We start from the raw sequence: 24,629 nt of genomic DNA, 5'->3' as shown, positions 1-24,629 counted from the left end.
AGTTGCTAGTTTTTGTAATATATTTGGCTCTTTGAACTTATCTACTTTCCTTCTGTAGCTTTTCTAATGTCACATACAGTTGTTCCACATTTGTTTGCTTGAGATTGAGATGATCTACAAGCTGAATTCAGTTTCATTTTACGTCAACTTATTGCATCCAAAAATGCCCCTGGTCCTTATAGCTTTTGACTCAAAAGCTACTTTTGAACTGCATTGTATTCTTTATTAAGCTAATAAGTTGGGTGCTTTTTATTCCCCTGAAATATTTTTCTTTTAAATTGTGGTAAAGAACACATATCATAAAATATACCATCTTAACTGTTTTTTAGGTTATTCCTAGTTTTTAACTTTACCAAACACTACCATTTGTAGTGTTAAGTATATTTGCATTGTTGTGAAACAGATCTCCTGAAATTATTCAATTTGGAGAACTGCAACTTTGTACTCATTAACAATTCCCCATTTCCTCTCCCACTTATCCCTGGTAACTACCTTTCTACTTTCTATTTTGACTACTTTAGATACCTAATATAAGTGGAATCATACAGTATATTCGTCCTTGTGTGACTGGCTTCTTTCACTTAGCATATGCCCTCAAGGTTCACCCATGTTGTAGCCTGCAGCAGAATTTCCTTCATTTTAAAGGCTGCATAGTATTCCATTGTGTGTTTATACCACATTTTGTTTATCCATTCAATGGGCATTTGGGTTACTTCCACCTCTGGGCTATTGTGAATAATGCTGCTATGAACAGGAGTGTACAAATCCCTCTTTTCGACCCCGTTTTCAGTTCTTTTGGAGATCTACCTAAAAGTGGTATTGCTGGATCATATGGTAATTCTATTTTTGATTTTTTTTGAAGAACCACTATACTGTTTTCCAATAGTAGTCACTGTGGGTTGCATTTTACAATCCCACCAATAGTGAACAAAGATTCCAGTTACTCCATGATCCCTGCCAGCAGTTGTTGTTTTCTGTTTGTTTGTTTGTTTGTAGTAGTTTAGAGATATCTCATTGTGATTTTGATACACATTTCTCTGATGATTAGTGTTGTTGAGCATCTTTTCATATTCTTTTTGGCCATTTGTATGTCATCTTTGGTGAAATATTTTCGTTTGCCCATATTTTAACTGGGTTATTTGATTTTTTATTTGATTTTTTATTGTTGAGTTGTAACAGTTCTTTATATACTCTAGATACAAGTTCCTTATTAGATATATGATTTGCAAATTTGTTTTTCAGTATGTAGGTTTCTTTTTCACTCTGTTGATTGTGTCCTTTGATGAACAAAATTTTTTGTTTGATGTAATCCCATTTTGTCTAATTTTTGCTTTTGTACCTGGGCTTTTAGTGTCATATCTCATAAATCATTGCTAAATCCAATGTTATGAAAATTTACCCTATGTTTTCTACTAAGAGTTTTATACCTTTGGGTTGAATGTTTAGGACTTTCATCCAGTTTGAGTTAATAAATGTATAGTGTGTGAGATAAGGGTCCAACTTCACTCTTTGATATGTTGGTATCCAAACACCAGTTTTCACAACACCATTCATTGAAGAGACTGTCCCTTTCCCATTGAGTGGTCTTGGCACCCTTGTTAAAGATCAATTACCCAGTTACATGGGGGTTTATTTCTGGGAAGTCTATTCTATTACGTTGTTCTATATATCTGTCTTTATGCTGGTTCCACACTGTTTGATTATTGTAGCATTGTGATATGTTTTGAAATTGTGGGTGTTGGTGAAGTGGGGTGTGCTTTTAACTTGGATCTTTATAGCCTTAAAGGCCACAGGCTTCACAGGTCACTGACAATGATGTTAGATGGATGGCTTAATCCACTTGTTGGACATAATTCCTCAGCCTAATTTTAGAACTTTCTAGTCTTTCCTTGCTCAAGGGTGTGATCCAATATATGGCCCCCACCATTTCTTAGTATATGTTTCAGTCCATTAGTTCCCTTTTTCCTCTGTCAGAATAGCAGTTTGATCCCTTCACTAGGAAACTGCTAATCTCTGTGTAGAGCCCACTCTTGCGTAGTGCGCTGTCCCAAACAGCAAAGCAAAGGGTTATCAGACGATCTTTAAGTTGTTCCTTTTCACTAGATGAATAATTTATATTCCAGTTTCTAATTCAGGTGAACTGAAGTGATAGATCTAGCCTTGAAGAGTATAGCAAAATGATTAAGAGCACGAACTCTGAAGCCAGACTACCTACGTCCAATCCTGTCCATCCTCCTGGTGGACTGACTATCTACCTGACCACTCAGCCCCAGTTTCCTCATGGCCATGAGAGTAGTGCCTGTTCATCTGTTCTTAACAGTTGTTGTGAAGTTGGATGAATCATTCCTGCAGTGTTTAGAATGGTGCCTGACACCTGGTATTTAATCTTTTATTATTCATATTAATTCATGATTAGAAGTAAGAAGTAGAGATGTGCAGGGCACTGGCCTCTAGTGCTTCCCAGGGCAGCCAGCTCCTCTCTGGCCACCGACGCTGCAGGGCAGTCCTGGCATCACTTATCACAACCCAGTACTCTGTTCTCTTCAGCCTCTATGGCTTAAAACCACAATGTATTCTGGGGGTAAAGGAGGGTATTTTGCCTTTCCTTTTTTGTGAATTCCTTTCTTCAAATTGTAGCAAAACAGTACCACCTTATACTGTAAAGCATTTTGTTTTAGAGTCTCTTTTCTTCTACAATCCATCCCTTTCTCAAAAATCAAACATGTATTCACTGCACCATAATCTGAGACACATACCACATTTAAATTGACTTTATATTGATTACCGATGATCTGTGATAAATCAAACATGTCTGTGATCATTATCTTAGGATGATATTTCCTAGGAATCTTTGTTTTATCATATAAATATATCTGCAATCTATTCAATATGTTCAACAATATATCAGCTCTTTCAACATGCCCAGAAGTGTCTATACTCCAAAGATGAGCATATTTTACAATAAGTCTGGGGGACATTTTATTTCCAGGATCAATTTGATTAATATTTAACAGGTGATTTTCTTACAAATAATGGTTTAGGGTCTTAAGTGATTAAGTGCTTTTTTTTTTTTTTAGAAGAGAGACAAAGCTGCAAGAATTATTCAGTCAGCTATAATCAATTTTCTAACTAAACGACGATTTAAAAAGGAGGTCAACGCAGCATTGGTCATTCAGAAATATTGGCGAAGACTCTTAGCAAAGAGAAAATTATTAATGTTAAAAAAGGAAAAACTAGAAAAAGTTCAAAATAAATCAGCATCTGTTATTCAGGTATAGTATTCTGAATTTTTGAATTTAAAAAGGTTTAATGTCATTTTTAAGAAAGTAAAAATGATAAAGTTTTAAATTATTATATTTTAGGCTTCTATATTTTATCTAGTACTTAACCTTAACAAATATTTGATAACCTCCCTACTACATGTAAAACTCTTGGCTGTGTTCAGCATAAGGGTCAAACAAATCGAAACACCTCCTTTGCTCTGAAGGAGGGAACAGTCTAATTCTGTACCCCGTGCTGTCTTCTTTGTTTTACATTAGAGGTTTGCAATCTTCCACTGTGGGTCATGCTGGTACACTGTACCCTTCTACCTTGTATATCCATAAACCCAGCCACACTCTCTTTTTCATCTTTACTATGAGTCCTGGAAACTTTTCTTTGGGGATAACTGTACATCTTCCTCTCCAGCCCACTTAGTTGGCAAGTGCTGGAAATACTACTTATAATCAGTTTATAGAGTGCCTATGTAATTTTTCTGAGTAAAAAAAAAAATTTAACTTATCTACTTTTTTTTTTTTCTGATGATAGCTGTAGGTTTGTGTAAATGTTCTTATTAAACTGAGGAGGTTCCCCTCTACTCTTAGTCTGTTGAGATATTTCTTTCTCTTTTTTTTCCCAGTCCTTTTTTTTTCTTTCTTGTTCAGCCTAGAGAATTTGTATTGATCTCCAAGTTCATTGATTCTTCTGTCATCTCCATTCTGCTACTGAGCCATGCCAGTGAGGTTTTTTTGTGCTGTTGTCTTGGTTATTGTGTTTTCAGTTCTAATATTCCCATTTGGTTCTTAATTGTATCTTTGATGGTTTTTTTCTGAGACGTTTAATCCTTCCATTAGTCCCCGCCACATCTTAGCAATATTTGGAGTGTTTTGGACAAAGGAATGGTCTTATTGAGAGAAGAACATCCAGAGCTTGATGACCAGTAGCCGGGATCCGCTTGAGACTTCGTAGCTCGCATGTCACTGGGATAACTAAGGAGTTAGGGAATGTGGGGTGGTTGGGAAGGAAGCAAGAGGAAAAAGCTTTATTACTTCTCAAGTCTTTCCAGAATCCTACTTTTTAACCATGTATCTATAATTCCTAAATTTTATTCTTAATGAAAATACTGACTCAGAGAGTGATCTGGCTCAGTGATATTTCTCAAAATCCTGTGTTGACGTTACCAGGCCTGTAACACAGGGTCCCTCCTATAAACAGTTTTCAATCATTATAAGATAGCTTAGCAACCTTGATAAAAGGGGAAAATATAAGATCCAGAGATACATTCATAGAAGATTACTTAGAATCAATAGATAGCAGAATATGACTCTAGTTTCATTTTAGATCTTCTAATATATTATTCTAATATAACATAAACTTGTTTATATTTCTCATGTCTCCTGAATACAAATGCCTTATAAATATCATTAGTTTGGATTGGCTACAGTTGTATCAAGACAGAAACGAAACTATAAACAAAAGAGACAAGTATCTTCTTCAAAGATATATCACTTTTAAAATGAATGTCTTTGTTTTTAAGCAAAATGTTAGAAAATTAATACTTTCAAGGGTGTTAAGTATAGAAAGATGTGTCTGTTTTACTTTGTGTCCTTTCTTACCTTTTTCAGAGATATTGGAGAAGATATTCCACTAGGAAACAGTTTCTGAGACTAAAATATTATTCAATCATCCTGCAATCTAGGATAAGAATGATCATTGCTGTTGCTTCTTACAAACGATACCTTTGGGCTGCAGTTACAATTCAGAGGCATTGGCGTGCTTGTTTAAGAAGAAAGCAGGATCAACAGAGATATGAAATGCTAAGATCATCAACCCTTATAATCCAGTCTGCATTCAGAAGATGGAGGCAACGTAAAATGCAGCTACAAACAGAAGCTGCAATAACACTGCAAAGAGCTTTTAGAGAATGGTGTGTCAGGAAACACGTTAAAGAAGAGAAAGCTGCCATGGTCATACAATCCTGGTACAGGATGCAGAGAGAATTACGGAAATACATTCGTATTAGATCTTGTGTTGTCATCATTCAGACAAGATTTCGGTGCTTTCAAGCCCAAAAGTTATATAAAAGGAAAAAAGAGTCTATTCTGTCTCTCCAGAAGTACTACAAAGCATATCTGAAAGGAAAGGTTGAGCGCACCAGCTATTTGCAGAAACGGGCTGCAGCCATCAGACTACAGGCCGCTTTCAGGGGAATGAAAGCTCGTAATTTACGCAAACAGATCGCCGCCGCTTGTGTCTTTCAGTCATACTGGAGAATGAGACAGGACAGACTTCGATTTCTAAACCTTAAGAAAAATATTATCAGATTGCAGGCACACATAAGGAAGCATCAACAGTTACAGAAATATAAGAAGATGAAGAAAGCTGCCCTTGTAATTCAGATCCATTTTCGAGCTTACATTTCAGCCAAGAAAGTTCTAGCTTCTTACCAGAAGACACGATCTGCTGTCATTGTTCTGCAGTCTGCATATAGAGGGATGCAGGCCAGGAAAAAGTTTATTCGCATCCTCACATCTGTTATAAGGATTCAATCATATTACAGGGCTTATGTTTCCAGAAAAAAATTTCTGAGGCTAAAAAATGCTGCAGTAAAGTTACAATCCATTGTCAAGATGAAGCAAACTCGTAAACAATATTTACATTTAAGAGCAGCTGCACTGAAGAGAGAAGAACACATGCGGGCATCTTGCATCAAACTGCAAGCTTTTGTCAGAGGGTTCCTGGTTCGAAAGCAAGTGAGGTTGCAGAGAAAAGCTGCTGTTTCACTACAGTCTCATTTCAGGATGAGAAAGATGCGCCTGTACTACCTGAAACTCTATAAAGCAACTGTTGTCATTCAGAATTACTATCGTGCATACAAAGCACAGGTCAATCAGAGGAAGAACTTCTTGCAAGTCAAAAGAGCAGTTATCTGCTTGCAGGCCGCTCACAGAGGTTATAAGGTACGCCAGCTAATCAAACAACAATCTACAGCTGCTCTTAAAATTCAAACTGCTTTTAGAGGCTTCAGTAAGAGGATGAAATATCAATCTGTGCTTCAGTCTACTGTCAAGATTCAGAGATGGTACAGGACACGCAAGACTGTTTCTGACATAAGAACACATTTTTTAAAGACAAGGGCAGCTGTGATTTCTCTACAGTCCGCTTACCGTGGCTGGAAAGTTCGGAAGCAGATCAGAAGGGAACATCAAGCTGCAGTGAAGATTCAGTCTGCTTTCAGAATGGCCAAGGCCCAGAAAGAGTTCGGGTTGTTAAAAACGGCAGCATCTGTCATCCAGCAACATCTGAGAGCGTGGGCTGCAGGGAGGAGGGCACGGATGGAGTACACCGCGCTCCGCCTTGCAGCCGTGATGCTCCAGTCCACGTGGAGAGGCAGAGCAGCCAGAAGACAGATTCAGAAGCAACACACATGTGCTGTCCTCATACAGGCGTGCTACCGAATGTACGTGCAGCGAAAGAAGTGGAAAATCATGAAAAAAGCGGCTTGCCTGATTCAAATGTTCTATCGGGCCTACAGTACTGGGAGAAAACAGCATCATTTGTATTTGAAAACCAAAGCAGCAATAGTAATCCTACAGTCAGCTTACCGAGGTATGAGAGTGAGGAAAAAAATAAAAGAGCACCACAAGGCAGCAGCCACTATACAATCTAGTTACAGAGCTTACCAAACCAAAAAGAAGTATGCCACCTACAGAGCGTCAGCTGTTATAATTCAGAGGTGGTATCGAGATACTAAAATTGCAGACCGTCAGCGTAAGGAATATCTTACTTTAAAGAAGGCGGCTGTGAAAATCCAAGCTGTGTATAGAGGTGTTACAGTAAGAAGACAGACTCAGCACATGCACACAGCAGCCACTCTTATTAAAGCCGTGTTTAAAATGCAGCAATCAAGGAGGCGATATCATCAAATGAGAACAGCAGCCGTCATAATTCAGGTAAGGTACAGAGCATATCATCAGGGTAGAACTCAACGTGCAAAGTACCTGACAACTTTGAAAGCTGTTACCATTCTCCAGGCCGGTTTCAGAGGAGGACGAGTTAGACAGACCCTGAGAAGGATGCAGACCGCAGCAACACTCATCCAGTCCCACTACAGAAGACACAGACAACAAGCTTATTTTAATAAGTTGAAGAAGGTGACAAGAATGGTGCAGCAAAAGTACCGGGCAGTGAGGGAAAGGAACATACAATTTCAAAGGTATAACAAACTGAGACATTCTGTAATCTGCCTTCAGGCTGCTTTTAGGGGGATGGAAGCTAGAAGACACTTAAAAGTCATGCACTCAGCCGCGGCTCTGATTCAGAGGAGATTTAGGACTCTGATGTTGAGAAGGAGATTCCTGTCTCTCAGGAATACCGCTGTGTGGATTCAGAGAAAATATCGTGCAAATGTTTGCGCAAAGCATCGCTTACAACAGTTACTACGGTTACAAAAGGCAGCCCTCAAAATCCAGTCCTGGTACAGAGGGTGGGTGGTGAGGAAGAAGGTGCAAGAGATGCACCGGGCTGCTACCGTTCTCCAGGCGGCTTTCAGAAGGCACCGTGCACGTGTGAGATACCAGGCCTGGAGGCGCGCCTCGAGGGTCATCCAGCAGCGATACCGGGCAAGCAGGGCCAAACTGCTGCAGAGGCGGCTCTACCGCCAGCAAAGACACTCTGCTGTGGTCCTCCAGGCTGCGTTCAGGGGTATGCAAACCAGAAGACATTTGAAAAGGATGCATGCCTCTGCAACCCTGATTCAGAGCAGGTTTAGATGTTTAGTGATGAGGAGAAGGTTCCTTTCCCTCAAGAAAGCCGCCGTTTTTGTTCAGAGGAAATACCGAGCCACCGTTTGTGCCAGACGTCACTTGCACCAATCCCTGGAGTTACAGAAGGCAGTCATTACAATCCAGTCATCTTACCGAAGGCTGATGGTAAAGAAGAAGTTACAGGAGAGGCACAGGGCTGCAACCCTCATCCAGGCAACTTTCAGAATGCACAGAACACGCCTTACCTTTCAGACCTGGAAACACGCCTCGATTCTCATTCAGCAACATTACCGAGCGTACAGAGCTGCAAAATTGCAAAGAGAGCATTATGTCCAACAAAGGCATTCTGCAGTGGTCATTCAGGCTGCCTATAAGGGGATGAAAGCAAGGCAGCTTTTAAGGGAAAAGCACAGAGCTGCTGTCGTAATACAAAGCACATACAGAATGTACAGGCAGTATTTTTTCTACCAAAAGCTTCAGTGGGCTACAAAAGTAATACAAGAAAGATATAGAGCCAATAAAAAGAAAGCTCTTCAACACAATGCACTCAAGAAAGCAGCAACCTGTGTCCAAGCAGACTCTCAGGATATGATTATAAGGAGAGAGATTCAGGAAAAGCAGCATCAGGCTGCCGTTACTCTTCAGAAGCATTTTAGAGCCTTTAAAACAAGGAAGCACCGTCTCCACTTTAGAGCAAAGGTCGTTTTCGTTCAAAGGAGGTCCAGAGCGCTAGTGGCAGTGCAAACCCAGGCAGTCGTTTGTATACAGTCTTATTACAGAGGCTTTAAGGCACGAAGGGGTATCCAACGCACGCACCTGGTTGCCACCCGAATTCAGTCATTCTACCGAATGTACCGGGCCAGAGTGCGTTATCAGGCAAAGAAGATGGCAGCTGTTGTTATACAGAATTATTACAGGTCGTACGCCAGAGTAAAAATGGAAAGAAAAAAATTTTTAGCCGTTCAGAAATCTGTAAGACCTCTTCAGGCTGCTTTTAGCGGCATGAAAGTTAGAGAGAAATTTAAAAACACGCCCGAAGAAAAAATGGCAGTCCCTGCTACCCAATCTGCATTCTGCTGTCACAAAACTGAAACTCAGTATGAAGCTGGCCAAAGCCCAGCACTTATGGTTCAAAGGCGGTGTACAGCTTCTCTGGTCGGTCCCTTACAGGAAGCAGAGTATCATTCTGAAAGAGAGGCTGCAGTAACAATTCAAAAAGCTTTCCGTAAAATGGTCGCAAGAAGACTGGAAAAGCACGAGCGTGCTGCCGTGCGAATTCAGTCCTTCCTTCAGATGGCTGTGTATCGAAGAAGATTCATTCAGCAGAAAAGGGCGGCTATCACTTTACAGCGGTATTTCAGGAGAAGGCAAACCAGAAAACAGTTTTCATTGTATAGAGAAGCAGCAGCCGTTTTACAAAATCACCACAGAGCCTTTTTGTCTGCAAAACATCAAAGGGACGTTTATTTACAAACAGGAAGCAGTGTTATCATTATTCAAGCTAGAATGGAAGGATTTATACAGAAACGGGAGTTTCAGAAAATTAAAGATAGCACCATAAAAATCCAGGTATTTATATGTTGAAATATAAAGCTTTCTTTCTTTCTTTGACCAATATTTCTTAGAATTTATGAAATGAGCTTAAGCAGGTTGTAAAGATTAATACTTAGTTTACGTGGCCTTTTCATTTACCTTCCAAAATGGAACATTTCTGAGGTTGGGCAAAGGGTGCCAAAAATAATTCACCAAAGACGGCACAGAGCTGGGGTTGTTCTGGGGGTGACACCCTAAGCTTGTTGCAGCTACGGTTGCACAGTTAAAAGCAGAGACCTTGAGACCATCAGGTCGCAGCTGGCAGCTGTGAGCAGATATTGTTCTGAGAACAGCTGGTGGTGTCCTGGAGTCTGATACAGTTCAAGTTCTCAGTGATGTAGAGACATGTCTGAAACCACATCCGCAACGGCCACCCGGCTCCACTGTGAATGCCTGAACCACAGTTAATCCACTTTGATTTTTAAATGCGTTCTTTTCTTAATGGTTAAAGCAGATACACAACATATGTTTAATAGGCCACAAAAGAGGCTGTTCTAGTTAACATAAAGTTCAAATTAAATCCTGTATTAGCCAGAATGACTTGCCCGTACCTCAGTGTATGGAAATTTCTTCACGATAATACAGAATGAGAAATGTATGTTGCTGGGAACGCAGAGAAGAGAAACCTGAGCTAGTCCCAGTGGTCAGAGATGGCTTCCCGGAATAAATGGCGTTTAAGTTGAGATGTTAGACTGAAGGATGAACTGGAAACAGCCAAGTAAAATGTATGGAAGGAGTATTCCAGCTGTAGGAGGTGACACGGAGTTCAAAAATGAGAGAAAACAGGTGTGCAATAACGGGTGACGTGCGACAAGGATGGCGATCCATGGAGTGAGATGTGGGCAGCTGTGTAAGACAGAAAAAGTTTAGTCTTTATCCTCTGGACTAAAAGAAGTTCTAGAGGAGTTTAACTAGGAGAAGACCAGAATCATAGTTTATTTTTAAAAAATTACTCAGATGGGATTTCCCTGGCGGTCCAGTGGTTAGGACTCAGCCCTTTCACTGCCATGGCCCGGGTTTAATCCCTGGTCACAGAACTAAGATCCCCCAAGCCGTGTGGTGCAACCGAAAAAAAAAAAAAAATTACTCAGGCAGGGATGTGGAAGATGGACTGAACGGGATGCCGGGCGGCTAGGCAGGAGACCGCAGGCAGTAGGTCAGGGAAAGTGAACCACGGTTTGGCAGAGGGCAGTGACAGCAGGATTGTCAGGGTCAGTGTGAGTGGAGGATGGGATTGGCCTTGTATAGAGTGTAAACCAGGAGCCAAGCCATCTTTATGGCTGAGGTGGCTTAGCAGATTGTACCCTTCACTGACGTGGGAACAACCGGAGGAACAGGTCTGGAGCCCGATGAGCTCGGCCTGGGGTACGTGAAGCTGACGTGACCACCACGCGTCCAGCGGGGCAGTTGCTATGTTTGCTGTAACTTGGACAGCAGTACGGATTTTGGAATTTGACTTCTACATTGTTGGCATACATGGATATTTGAACCTGTGGGAGATAGGGGATCACTTAGGGAGAATGCATAAAGTGGGCAAAAGGAGAGGGCCGAGGACTGGAGCCCTAAAGAGCATCAAAATTCAGGGGTGCTGAGCGGAGAAGCCGACATATGGTATTAAGAGGGAACAAAGAAAGCTAAAGATTGTGGTATAAAGAAGCCAAGGGTTGAGGGAGGAGGAAAGGAGTGCTCAAGTTCCAGACGCTGCCAGGAGTCAAGGACTGGTGGGTGTCAAGTGCATGTATTAGTTGGGATTATGTTAGAAAAGCCAAAATAACAATCTTAGGAAAACTCAACTGTTTTTTCTTTCTTTTTTTTTAGTAATCAGTTGTTGGATTTTTAGGGGTTTTTTTAAATTATTTATTTTTGGCTACATTGGGTCTTTGTTGTTGCACAGGGGCTTTCTCTAGTTGCCGCGAGCAGGGGTTACTCTTTGTTGCGGTGCGCGGGCTTCTCATTGCGCTGGCTTCTCGTTGCAGAGCACGGGCTCTAGGCGTGCGGGCTTCAGTAGCTGTGGCTCGCGGGCTCAGTAGTGGCTCGTGGGCTCCAGAGCGCAGGCTCCGTAGCCGTGGCACACGGGCTTAGTTGCTCTGGGGCATGTGGGATCTTCCCCGACCAGGGCTCGCACCCGTGTCCCCTGCATTGGCAGGCGGATTCTTAACCACTGCGCCACCAGGGAAGCCCTGTTTTTTCTTTCATGTAACTAAATTATAAGAGTGCATGTTGCACATCCAGTTTTTAACACACACCAACCAGTGGTCTTAAACTTTAGCACACATTGGAATCACTTTGGAATCTTTAAAAATACTGATACCTGGCTTCCACTATGAATACTGCTATGTTGGTATTCGGTTTTGTTTACACAAAAACCATATAGAAACACTCTGAGTTAAGGGCATCACAAGAGTTAGGGTTGACCACATATATCATTCTCGCCTGTCAACTGAATGTAGAGCCTGATCCCCATGTTAGGTGGAGCGATTGTATTTGCTGTAGGTGTGTTGAAGTCAGATAGACTCAGGTTCAAATCTTGACTCTATCACTTACTGGCTGTGTGGTAACAAGTCTCTTGACCTTAATTTCTGTTTTGTATAGAGATCTTAATAATTATCTCACAAGATATTTATAAGGATTAAATGAGATATGTCTGTCACTTATTACCTGTGACATCAACAAGTAATTTTACTGGTGTCAGTTCCTCTGGGCCTTCATTTTTTTCACCTCTAAATTAGAGATAATCGTATTACCTACCTACGTTACTGTAAAGAATTATAGTGCTTAGTATAGCTCTAAGCACTTAAGAAGTTGTAGCTGTTACTTAAGCTTTTAGTCAGCCACAAGGTTGCCAAAGTCAGAAAATCTGATGGTCCTCAGGTAGATGGATGCCCTCAGGATTCTGCAACAGGCTGGACACAGAACCCAGGATGTGTCTGCAGTGGGTGGGGAGGGCAGTGGGAAGAATTCCCATCCCTTCCCTGGAATCGGAGGCATCAGTGTGTTCATTTCCTTTCGTTCCTTCACATGGACTGAGAAGGGGAGGGCAGTGCACACACCTGGCTTCCCAGGCTTTGTGTGCATCTTACAATTTAAATACTTTTCAGGATTGTATTGGGCTTAGCCAGCAGCCAGCTGCAGGGTATGTGCTGAAGCAGGTAGTAAGAGGTCACAGGTCAGCCCGCTGTTTTCAGAGGGCTCACGTGTCTGGAGTGAGGGAGTCCCACAGAGGAGTTGGGGTGTGACTGCATTTCTGCAGTTGATCTTGTCTGCTTGACCTTATATTAACTGTTATCAATACTGAGTCTCCCAGTTTACAAAAAATAATTAGACATCTCATTGCATATTTGTTATGTTTATATGTTTAATAGACTGTGTGGAGGAGACATAAAGCCAGGAAACATTTACGTGAAGTGAAAGCTGCCTGCAAGATTCAAGCCTGGTACAGGTGTTGGAAAGCGCGCAAAGAGTATCTGGCTGTGTTAAGAGCTGTTAGAATCATTCAGGGTTGCTTCTGTACCAAACTGCAGAGAAGACGGTAAATGTGTCAGCTGCGTGGGCGAGAGTGTGTGTGTGTGGGGGGGTGGGGTGCGTGCACACACGCATGTGCCGTAACCAAGTCTGTGTGTCAAGTAATACTGCTTGTTGGGTTTTTTTTAAATAGTTGCTATGCTTAATTTGTATGGTTTGCTGGTGTTTTCTGCAATAATGTAACAAAATTATCTCTGAAACTGTCTTGTTTTTTGAGATACAGCCTTGATGGTATAATCCAGGAGAAAATATTAAACTTGATTAACTCAGGTTCATAAGGAGAAGGGTAGGGGCTGAGGATGGGAAGTTAATAAAATGATCTAGTAAGTCTTGTTTTCCTTGTTAGTGCACGGGTCCATTTTGTTTGTTGATTTAGCTACTGGCAACATTTGTTTTCTTATGCTTTTTTTTACTTTGTATTAACCCCTGTACTCTTTATCCTTAATGAAGAAGACCTAATTACCAACTTCTCTATGTTACTCGTGTTTCCCTATTCCTAGTTCATTTCTTTTAAACACATTTTTCAGAAGCTCTTACCAGATAGTCTATATTATTTTTTTATTTCATAGTGTAAGAATTTTTTCTTCAGTTCCCAGAATTGATGAGCTATTATATCAGTGATGGTTTTAAAGATCGTTTTAGGAGAGGACACTAGTGTTACAAGCGTTTCTTGATCAATTCCATGGGCAGAGTCAGGGCTTAACAAACAAAAATATAATTACTGCTCTCAGCTATTAAGGACCAGTATCCAGTTTTTCCCAGTGATATTCAGCCTCACTTTCTAGGAAAGGTGGCGACATGGCATAGGTTAATCTCTCTCCCTTTTCCACAGGACCGTGAATGGATGAAGGAGCCTGCCGATTCTCAGTTGTTCTCACTGCTATGTTGACGCCTAAAGTTTAATCTCTAGCCCTCACATTTAAAATTTTTCTCCAGTTCTGTTTACAGAATATTCCTTTTTAAATCTTTTCATGATGCCATCTTTCCTTTCAAACAAGTGTTTGTTTCTCATTTGCCTGATGCCGCTCCGCCCTCCCAGGCTGTCTTCTCAGCCACACCTGTCTGCTCAAAGACTCATAGTGTGGACTCAGACTTTATTCTCTACCATTTTTTTCTACCACCTCCCCTTTATCTAGGCTTTGTCTAGATCTGGCTAATCCTACTTTCTTCTGATCCCGTTCAGAATTTTTTGTCATTCTAGAACTTAATATTTCTTGTCCACTGAAATATTGCCAATTGTAAAACTTCTTTTGCATTGTTACCCTGTGTGTGTGTGTGTGTGTGTGTGTGTTTGTAAAGTTCTGATTGCTAGAACCTAAGTATGAATTATCCTTTTCTACTTTTTTTTATTTTCTCATTGCCTTTCTTATATTTTCTTTCTCCTCTAGTATTTATAGGGGGCTGGCAATGAATACTTACTAAATGAGTTAATTTGAAATTGCTTTCCAATAATCACTTTTTAGGTTTTTGAACGTGAGAGCATCAACAATCATCATTCAGAGAAAATGGAGAGCTGTACTTTCTGGAAGAACAGCTCATGAGCAATTCTTAATGACAAAAGTAGGTGTTAATAAAAAAACAGTTCATATGTAAAGAACTACTTTAAAAAACAGAAAACAAAACATGATTTAAAGATCTAAGTATACATTTGCTTTAAACACATCATTGCAGTCAATTAAAAATTATATTCACTCATAAAAATACTATTTGTATTTTTGTTTGTGTATCTGTTTTTATAACATATTCTCAAACCCAAGTTTGAAGTGATTTATTTGAAGAAACTCATAATAGATGTAGCGTATCCTGTCTGTATGAGTCAACACATACTCCTTAAGCCACATTTGGTAATCTATTTAAAATATTTAACGTTGGTTCTAGAACAATGGTGGTACCTATGGTCTTTTATTAAAGAAATCAAAATTAAAATTTTACTTGTAAATTTTGATGTTCATATTCACTATGTATGATTATATACACACTATTATTATTACACCTTCTATTATATATTTACTAACTAATCGGATCCTCATGATAACTCTGTGAGGTAGCTATTATCAGCATTCCCATTTTACAGATGAGTAAACTGAGGTCTGGAGAGATAAAGGGATTTGCTCAAGGTCACTCAGCTAGTAGGTGGGGGTGGTCTATGTTGTAAAACAAACCTAGTTTTCATTTCAATCCAGATACTTTATGTGTCTTGGAATTTGATTGTCAGGATGTTCTAGAATTGAGGACTCTAAGATGTGCTGGGAGTACACTGGTTCTCTAAGCAGCAGACAGCTTCCCTCACAGCTGCTTATAATACCCATTCTGTTCTCTAGAGTGTAGCTAGCTTTTGTATTAAATGCATTTGTCCTGTAGTAATACTAGTCCTTTGCTCATTCACAATGAAAAGTATCAAGAGGAAGGGAGGGAAAAAGCACCAGGTATCTATGGTCCCTGGTTTGCACCTTCATAAAAACTTCATTTTCAGCTGTAGCCCTCTGTGGGTTTCAAAATCTCTGAAATATGACATTCTTAAACTAAAAATGTAAAAAAAAAAAATCATAATTATACCATCTTATTTTTCATTGAGAAATTCCAGAACCTCCAGTGGGTTGAATTATTATTTCTATCTATTAATGTCACTTGCAAATTTTTCTTTATAGAGACATCAAGCTGCTTGTTTGATCCAAGCAAATTTCAGAGCATATAAAGGAAGGCAGGTCTTTCTCCAGCAGAAATCAGCTGCTTTGACCATACAAAGATACATACGAGCCAGGAAGGCTGGGAAGTGTGAAAGGATAAAATATGTTGAATTGAAAAAATCTACAGTTGTTCTACAAGCACTGGTGCGTGGTTGGTTAGTAAGAAAAAGGGTAAGTATTTTTAAGTAGGATATCTCAGTCTTATGAAGTGGAAATACCTGATGTTAAATTGTGTTAAGAAATTTGAGATTTTGGAGAATAATTTCAGAACTGATATAACCATTAAGTAGAATGTATTCAGCTTCTGAAGAGCCCCATGTAACAAGATCAACTGGTTGCCATAGATTTTTGTTCTATGATCCTATTTCCCATAGATGCTCACCAAAAATACAAAATAACTTTTCTCATGTAATAAATCTTAACAAAGGAACTGAAATGTGAGGAGGGCTCCACACGTGAAGGAGGTTTTTTTTTTTTAAGTTTTTATCATCTTTATTGGAGTATAATTGCTTTACAGTGGTGCGTTAGTTTCTGCTTTGTAACAAAGTGAATCGGCTATATGTATTCATATATCCCCATATCCCCTCCCTCTTGCGTCTCCCTCCCACCCTCCCTATCCCACCCCTCCAGGCGGTCACAGAGCACTGAGCTGATCTCCCTGTGCTATGTGGCTGCTTCCCACTAGCTATCTGTTTTACATTTGGTAGTGTATATATGTCCATGCCTCTCTCTCACTGCATCCCAGCTTCCCCTGCCCCGTCCCCACACGTGAAGGAGGTTGTTATTCAAGTCACCTTTTGCTACCACCAAGCAACTCTCTCAGGGGTTGTAGGACCATTCCTTTGATAACTTCCACACCTTCAGCAGGAGAGAATCCTCCCTAGGGAATTCTTGACATTCTGGGCATCCAGTACATGAAGCAGTGGTAAACAGAAAATAATTAAATTAAAGGAGAAATCTTTTGTGTTTTGTTCACTGAGTATAAATTGAAAGTCTAAAGGCTAAAGGCCCTTCCCTGGAGGGAGCTTCTGCTGCAGAAGTCTTGTGCTGGATGTGGCGAGACCACTGCTGGAGAAGTCGGATCAAATGTTTGCCCGATTTAACATCACCATCTTCAATGGTTCTGCTTGGAGCTCTCTAACCCTTTCTCAGTTTACTATTCCTAGACTTCTCCCATTATAATTAGTACCTTCAAAGCCTTATCTAGCTGCCCTTGGGTAGTCTAGTTACATTCTTGAGTGAAGTGCCCCCAATATAATTGTGCTTTCTACACCCTCAGTTAGGGGTTACACCATTGCAAGTATTGTATATTAAAGGAGTATAATTACTTCAGGTTACAATGTAGATAATTTTAATAGTTACAAGTTAGTTTACTGTTGCCAATTTATATAATTTGGTATTAAGGATATACAAAAATAAACATTGGTTGATTGTCTTAAGAGTCATCTATTTGGTTGTTAATCTTTTTCTCTCCTTTAGATTTTAGAACAGAGAGCCAAAATGAGGCTTCTTCACTTCACAGCAGCTGCCTTTTGTCACCTGTCTGCTCTTAGAATTCAAAGAGCATACAGACTTCACAGGGCTCTGAAGAATGCTAATAATAAACAGGTTAACTCAGCCATCTGTATTCAGGTTAGTTTTTCCTTCACAGTAAAACTATGACATAATTTTTGTTTGAAACTTTTTAATATTTCATAAACAATTTCCAAATACCCCTGCTAAAGTTATATAGTATTTAGCTTTTGCCATGTAGCCATTAGGGTGGTTGGCTGGCTTAGAGGTAAGTTGCGTTTTATGGCTCAGGACTAAGGCTGTGGGTTATCCTCTGGTGCGTTTTACCCATTCACTCCCCATGTAGCGACACCCAGGACACCTGTCTCTCTCTCAACCTCCTTGCCAACCCGTGACATTAAAGACTTTGTGATTTTGTCATTTTGATGAATGGCAAATTATATCTCATATTTGGTTTGGATTTCCTATGATTGCTAGCAATTCTAAAAAATCTTTCCTCTGTGTTGGTTATTCAAATTCTTATCTGTGTATGGTATGCTTTTTAAATTTTTTTTTCCACATACTTTGCTCATTTTTCTGTTGAGTGTTTTATTTTTCTTAATGATTATAGGAGTTCTTTATGTATTCTGGATGAGAATCCTGTTTGTACAGTATATGTGAATATACTTACATATAAAATATTGAGTAAAAAAAATTGAAGAATAATATACAGCTTGATAAGATTTATATCAATTATGAAATGAGGAATATGTTGTGCAGGGTTAAATTCTCAGACACACACACACACACACTTACACCCACTGTGGCCTGGGATTTTCTGCACCAACTAGAGTGGAAATGTAGTGCCACTGGGGAGGGTTGAAAGATATTTCAATAAATGTTCTATTTATTTCATTAAGAAAACTGAAGTAAAAAAACTATTCATATGTTTTAAACAGAGATGGTTTCGAGCAAGATTACAGCATAAGAGGTTTCTTCAGAAACATAGCTTCATAAAAATTCAGAATGAAGATCAAGAACATATGAGCCAGCAAAATAGGGCTGCATCAGTAATACAGAAAGCCGTATGCCGTTTTCTCCTCCGTAAAAAGCAGGAAAAAATTAATAATAGAGTCACTAAAATTCAGGTAACTGAAAATATTATGATTTTAGTTCAAGACTTTGGTTTGCAATTCTTCTACATGATATATAACATTTTATCGAATTTTATTTTTATTTATTTATTTTATTGCTTGGCTGCACCTCACTGCTTGCGGGATCTTAGTTCCCCAACCAGGGATTGAACCCGGGCCACGGCAGTGAAAGTGCCGAGTCCTAACCACTGGACCGCCAGGGAATCCCCAATGTCTAACATTTTAAAAAGCACAGTCATGCTCATTTTAAAAAGCTGAGATTGGCCAATAGAATAATTCATATACACTATGCTACAATAATTTCATTGTTAAGCCCTTTATTTTCACATTCCATAGAGGAAGTTGATGATTGAAAGATGCAAATGTATTTTTGCCTTTTGAATAGATTTAGCCGTCTTTGGCCAGTGAATGATGCTTTAACTTATATACAGGAATATTATATGTATTTCTTCCTAGAAAAATTGCTTTTGCTATTTATTAGAACCTGAATTGAAGTTGTAGTTGCAAAGTTGCAAAGATCACATCATATAATTTTACTGAAAACAGTTACTTTGTGGAAGTAGATGTAGATGTTAAGTCCACAACATCAGAGGTTGTAATCTTAAAGTTACTGGTTTGTCTCTTTAAGGCGTTATGGAGAGGATATTCTTGGAGGAAGAAAAATGATTGTACAAAAATTAAAGCCATTCGACAGAGACTTCAGTGTGTTAACAGGGAGATTCGAGAAGAAAACAAGCTCTACCACAGAACCGCACTAGCCCTGCACTATCTCCTGACATACAAGTACCTTTCCGCTATTCTTGAGGCTCTAAAGCACCTGGGTTAGTTTGTTTTAACAATATCTTGTATAAGGTTAGAAATGCGTTTTTACCCTTGAGTCGTACAAAGAATATAATAATGTGTTACTGATTTTGTTGCTGTGAATGTATCTTTTTTTTTCTCCCCCTTTCAGACGTAGTTACTAGACTGTCTTCACTTTGCTGTGAGAATATGGCCCAGAGTGGAGCAATTTCTAAAATATTTGTCTTGATCCGAAGCTGTAACCGTAGTGTCCCTTGTATGGAGGTCATCGGATACGCTGTGCAGGTCTTGCTTAACGTCGCCAAGGTAGTTTCCGTCTTGATAATGAAGAGTTCCTTGGTCAGGAAACCTCCCCCAGCAAGTTAGGTTTATGCTTGCTCATAACTAGAGCTCAGATCTCCGAGTTAAAGTTCATTTACTATGTGCCAGAGTCTTCGGGGGGGGAATGTTTACTCTGTTAACATAACTGTACATAGAAACTATAATTTTTTATGATTTATTTCTCCTGTTTTTATAATATTAATAACAGCAAGTTAGAGTTAGTTAAGGCCTTGCTAACTATGTGCTAGTGCTTTTCATGCATCATTTAATTTAGTCCTCCCATTCATCCTCTAAGGTGGTTCTTATGGTATTATCCTTCCCATTTTGTAGTGAAGGGATAATCGTCTTTACAGGAGGTAAGGTCCTCGCCCGAGGACCAGCGTGTGGTCAGTGGTGGAGCGTTCATGTCCATCTCCCTCCAGAGCTGACAGCCTGTACACTGCACTGTATCAGAATAGCAGAACCTCTTCTAATCACGTCTGGCTTCCTTTTTGGTTGGTGTTTCTAAAGTACTGGGTTGGCCAAAATGTGCCTTCGGTTTTTAAGTGAAAATAAAAGACACATTTTTCATTTTCACCAAGAACTTTATCAAACAACGTATTCACCCTTTTGTTCCAGTACCTTCTGCCATTTTTCGGGCAACTTCATTATTCCATCTTCCCAAAACTTTTTATCTTTTTGAGCAAAGGACTGTTCCAGGTGCCTTTTACAGTCTTCCAGGGAATTGAAATTTTTTCCATTAAGAGAATTTTGTAAAGACCAAAATAAATGGAAATCCGAAGGTGCAATGTCTGGTGAACACGGCGGATGAATCAGAACTTCCCAGCCAAACTCTGACAGTTTTTGCCTGGTCATCAAAGAAACATGCGGTCTTGCGTTATCTTCATGCAAGATTATGTGTTTTCCGTTGACTAATTCTAGATGCTTTTCGTCGAGTGCTGCTTTCAGTTGGTCTAATTGGGAGCAGTACTTCTTGGAATTAATCGTTTGGTTTTCTGGAAGGACCTCATAATAAAGGACTCCCTTCCAATCCCACCCTATACACAACATCGCCTTCTCTGGATGAAGACTGGCCTTTGGTGTGGTTGGTGGTGGTTCATTTCACTTGCCCCACGATCTCTTCCATTCCACATTATCGTACAGTATCCACTTTTCATCACCCGTCACAATTTGTTTTAAAAATGGAACGTTTTCATTACATTTAAGTAGAGAATTGCATGCGGAAATAGGGTCAAGAAGGTTTTCTTCGCTTAACTTAATGTGGACCTAAACATCAAAGCGATTCACATAACCAAGCTGGTGCAAATGATTTTCAATGCTTGATTTGGATATTTTGAGTATGTCGGCTATCTCCTGTGTGGTATAATGTTGATTGTTCTCAATTAATGTCTCGATTTGATCGCTATCAACTTCAACTGGTCTACCCAACCGTGGAGCATCGTCCAGCAAGAAATCTCCAACATGAAACTTCACAAACTACTTTTGACACGTTTCATCAGTCACAGCACCTTCTCCATGCACTGCACAAATCTTTTTTTGCATTTCGGTTACATTTTTACCTTTCTTGAAATAATAAAGCAGAAAATGCTGAAAATGTTGCTTTTTCTCTTCCATCTTCAATATTAAAATAACTACACAAAAATTCATCAATTTTGATTAGTCTTTTTTTAAATGCACACTGATATGACAGCTGCCGTATACAATCTAACAAAATTGTTTTGAATGAAGTTAAAGACAACTAATGCTACTAGATTCATCTTACGGAAAAAACCAAACGAACCTTTTGGCCAGCCCAGTATCTGTGTTTATTATAATTTGTAACTCGGTTCTGTTCTCTTCCAGTATGAGAAAACGACTTCAGCAGTTTACGATGTAGAAAACTGTGTAGATACACTGCTGGAGCTTCTGCAAATGTACCAAGAAAAGCCCGGTGACAAAGTTGCAGACAAGAGTAGAAGCATTTTCACAAAAACTTGTTGTTTGTTAGCTGTTTTACTGAAGAGGACAAATCGAGCTTCTGTAAGTATTCATCAGTTTTTTTCCTTTGAGGTTATTTTTACATGTTCTTAAGTCCAAGACTTTTAAGCGGTTATCACAACTTAAATAGGGCTTTGCGTGTGTTCACACCTGCTTTTTGTGCTGATATGAGTTGTTTCTTATGTGTCAGAGAAGCTGAAATCTAGAAGTAGAATTAATCACAGCCCTAGGAGTAACCAGCTCCCATGTACTTGAGAGAAGCAACAGCTGTCCCAGCAAGGTAGAAATCCAGATGTGCATGACTCCTCATCCCCCTGCTGTGACATAAAGACGTGACAAGTGTTTCTCCGGTGAGGCCTCTGAGTATCCTCTCCAGGAGTTACAGTCAGCAGGCCATGATAGGACTGTGGCCTTTATCCTGAGAACAGTGGGAAACCACTGAAGGATTTTAAGCAAGGAGATACGTTCCAGTTTAAGTTTTAACATCACTTTGGCTGCTGGTCGAAGAATGGATTTGGGAGAGCGTGTGGGTATAGGGAGACCATTAAGGAAAGAGGCAAGTGTAGACACGCAGTGGTCTGGGCAAGAGACTGTACTTGACCTGGGGTCACATCAGGCAGAGGTAAGTGGGTAATGCTGGAAACTTTAAGAAGGTAAAATTCACAGGACTTGGTAACCATGTATAATAGGTATATTGACTTTAATGTTTGCTTTTTTATTTAGTGTGGAGTTAAGTGTACAATTTTTGAATATTTGCCTTCTTCATAATTGTCTTATAAATTCATAATTTAAGCCAATCTAACTGCTGAACTTGGAGAGCTCGGCTTTTTATTGTTAAAAGCTTGTAATTTACTGCATAGTGTTTGTATACTGTGATTGATTTTGCTAGCATAGAAGGGATACAGAATTCTTATTAGTTTAATAAATGCACCTTTTCTTTTGTAGGATGTTCGAAGTAGGTCCAAAGTTGTTGACCGTATTTATAGTCTCTACAAACTTACAGCTCATAAACATAAAGTGAATACTGAAAGAATCCTTTGTGAACAAAAGAAGAAATCTTCTATGAGCCTTTCCTTTATTCCAGAAACACCTGTAAGAACCAGAATGGTTTCAAGGTGAGCAGTAAATGTACCCTGTAGTTTTGTATCACTATTCATTCATTCGTTCATTCATCCACTTAGCAAACATTTATTGAGCACCTACTATGAGCAAGAGACTGTGCTTGACAATGGAGAACCAGCATGTGAACAAGAAGAAAATCTTTGGTAAATCTAAAGGAGACGATCTCAGCAGTTAATGAAGTAACAACACTGCAGCTATGAGTATTTAGTGGTTATTGGGTAAATTCCTGGTACTAACAACGTACGTGCTAAGGCTGATAATTAGCTCTGAATAAGCTTTGCCGTATCATTTTTTCCCCTCCATGTAGGAGAAGCTGCACTACTGGGGAGCTGGCGAAGGTCTCTGGTGGCCAAAACATCAACCTCCAACTCCTCGCATAATCACCCCGATGCCTGAAATTTCTCCTCCTAGAGAAGTTCTTTTTGACCTTGTATTAGTTACCTAGAGCTGCTGTAACAGATTAGCACAAACTTAGTGGCCTTAAACACCAGTAACTTATTCTCTCACAGTTCTTGAAACTGGAAGTTTGAAATGAAGGTGTCAGCAGGGCTTCACCTGGTCTGAGGCTCTGGGGTGGAATCCTTCCCTGGCTCGTCCAGTTTCTGGCGGCTAAGTGTCCTTGGCTTGTTGCTGGATAGCTCTGTCCTACACCTAAGTCTTCACAGGGCTTCTTCTCCCTCTCCCTCCTCTGTGTCTCTTGTAAGGACATTCGTTGTTGCTCTCTGGTTCTGGGCAGAAGAAACAGTCTAGAGATATAAGTTAGGGAAATGGTCTAGAGCTATAAATTAGATGCAGGAATCATTAGCACCCCTCCCTCTCTCTCCCTCTCTCTCCTTCCTTTCTATGACTGGACAATTGTCTACTAGGTATAAATCCTGCACAGCTGACAATGCACTATTTCTTGACCTGGGTTATACAGCAGTTAGCTTTATAATTACTCATAATTATAAACTGTATAAGAGTTGTAAATTGGTTCTGTTCTTGCATGTTTTACAGTATAACATAAAAATAGTCTGCTTAAAATTATTAATGGGAACTATTTCTACATACAGTTTTTATTTAAGGACTTGGCATATTATAATACGAATTACGTTGTAAAACTATTAACATATGAATGAGTAGATTCTTTTTTTTCTTTTTCTCCCCTTTTGACACTGTCAGGGTTTTTTGAGGTAAAACTCCCAACAGTATAAATGTACCCTTTATTTAGGTATGCAATTTAATGAGTTTTGCCAAATGTATACAGTTGTGAAACCACTACCACTGAGATAAAATATTTCTGTCACCACAAAGTGCCCTTGTGCCCCCTTGCAGTCAGTTCTCTCCCATTAACCCCTGGATTCTGGAACCTGATGATGTGAGTTCAATACCTTTAGTTTTGCCTTTTCTGCTTTGTCCCATAAATGGAATCATACAGAGGTAGCTCTTTGTGATGGGACTCTTTTACTTAGTGTAATGCTCTTGAGGTTCATCCATGTCGATGCATGGCTTAGATTGCATCTCTTACTTCACAGAGTGCTGTTCCACGGTAGGGGTATATATACCCACTCTGACCACCCCCCCAATTAATAGATGTTCGGAGTTTTCACTGGAAAGAACAGGAAGCTGGAAATGCACATAGTGGTCGGGATTCATGTGAGGAAAACGGATGTGATGCCGTGTCCTCAGTGAAGAAGGAGATTGTAGACATTAACTCAGGAGCAGAGGGGGGAGGGTGTGGACGGGACATTTGGAAAGAAGAAAACAGTCATCTTGGGGAATGAGAAAGGAAGCAATTTCTAGGTAATTTCAATCCTTGGCATAAAATCAGCCAGCCTGGTTGTGCAGGTTTTTTTAGCAATGTCCAGCTGTGCAGGAATGGAGAAGGCAGATACCTGGATTCAACCTGGAATCCACATAGAGCTTTCCAGTTGCATTCAATAGGGAAGAGCAACAAT

At 39.7% G+C, this 24,629-nt stretch overlaps 1 protein-coding gene across 3 annotated transcripts in view; it reads left to right on the top strand.

The window, feature by feature from the left end:
* The window catches only part of ASPM (assembly factor for spindle microtubules), a 58,218-nt gene that overhangs the window by 32,679 nt on the left and 910 nt on the right, over positions 1 to 24,629 (top strand). Inside the window, exons 17-27 of one of the 3 annotated variants that reach the window (XM_082612985.1) lie at positions 3,078 to 3,272; positions 4,884 to 7,211; positions 12,980 to 13,146; positions 14,603 to 14,699; positions 15,788 to 15,997; positions 17,306 to 17,458; positions 18,277 to 18,465; positions 19,100 to 19,292; positions 19,424 to 19,578; positions 21,436 to 21,612; positions 22,516 to 22,685. In XM_082612985.1, the coding sequence (XP_082469111.1) occupies positions 3,078 to 3,272; positions 4,884 to 7,211; positions 12,980 to 13,146; positions 14,603 to 14,699; positions 15,788 to 15,997; positions 17,306 to 17,458; positions 18,277 to 18,465; positions 19,100 to 19,292; positions 19,424 to 19,578; positions 21,436 to 21,612; positions 22,516 to 22,685 (4,034 nt within the window). Of the gene's footprint in view, positions 1 to 3,077; positions 3,273 to 4,883; positions 9,594 to 12,979; positions 13,147 to 14,602; positions 14,700 to 15,787; positions 15,998 to 17,305; positions 17,459 to 18,276; positions 18,466 to 19,099; positions 19,293 to 19,423; positions 19,579 to 21,435; positions 21,613 to 22,515; positions 22,686 to 24,629 lie in introns of all 3 variants that reach the window. The other 2 variants (XM_082612984.1, XM_082612986.1) reach the window with 2 other exon arrangements.

This window comes from Mesoplodon mirus (genome assembly GCF_964341445.2).
Source record: "Mesoplodon mirus genome assembly, chromosome: 3".
In the NCBI taxonomy this organism is placed as follows: domain Eukaryota; kingdom Metazoa; phylum Chordata; class Mammalia; order Artiodactyla; family Ziphiidae; genus Mesoplodon; species Mesoplodon mirus.
This window is presented reverse-complemented; position numbering and strand designations above follow the sequence as displayed.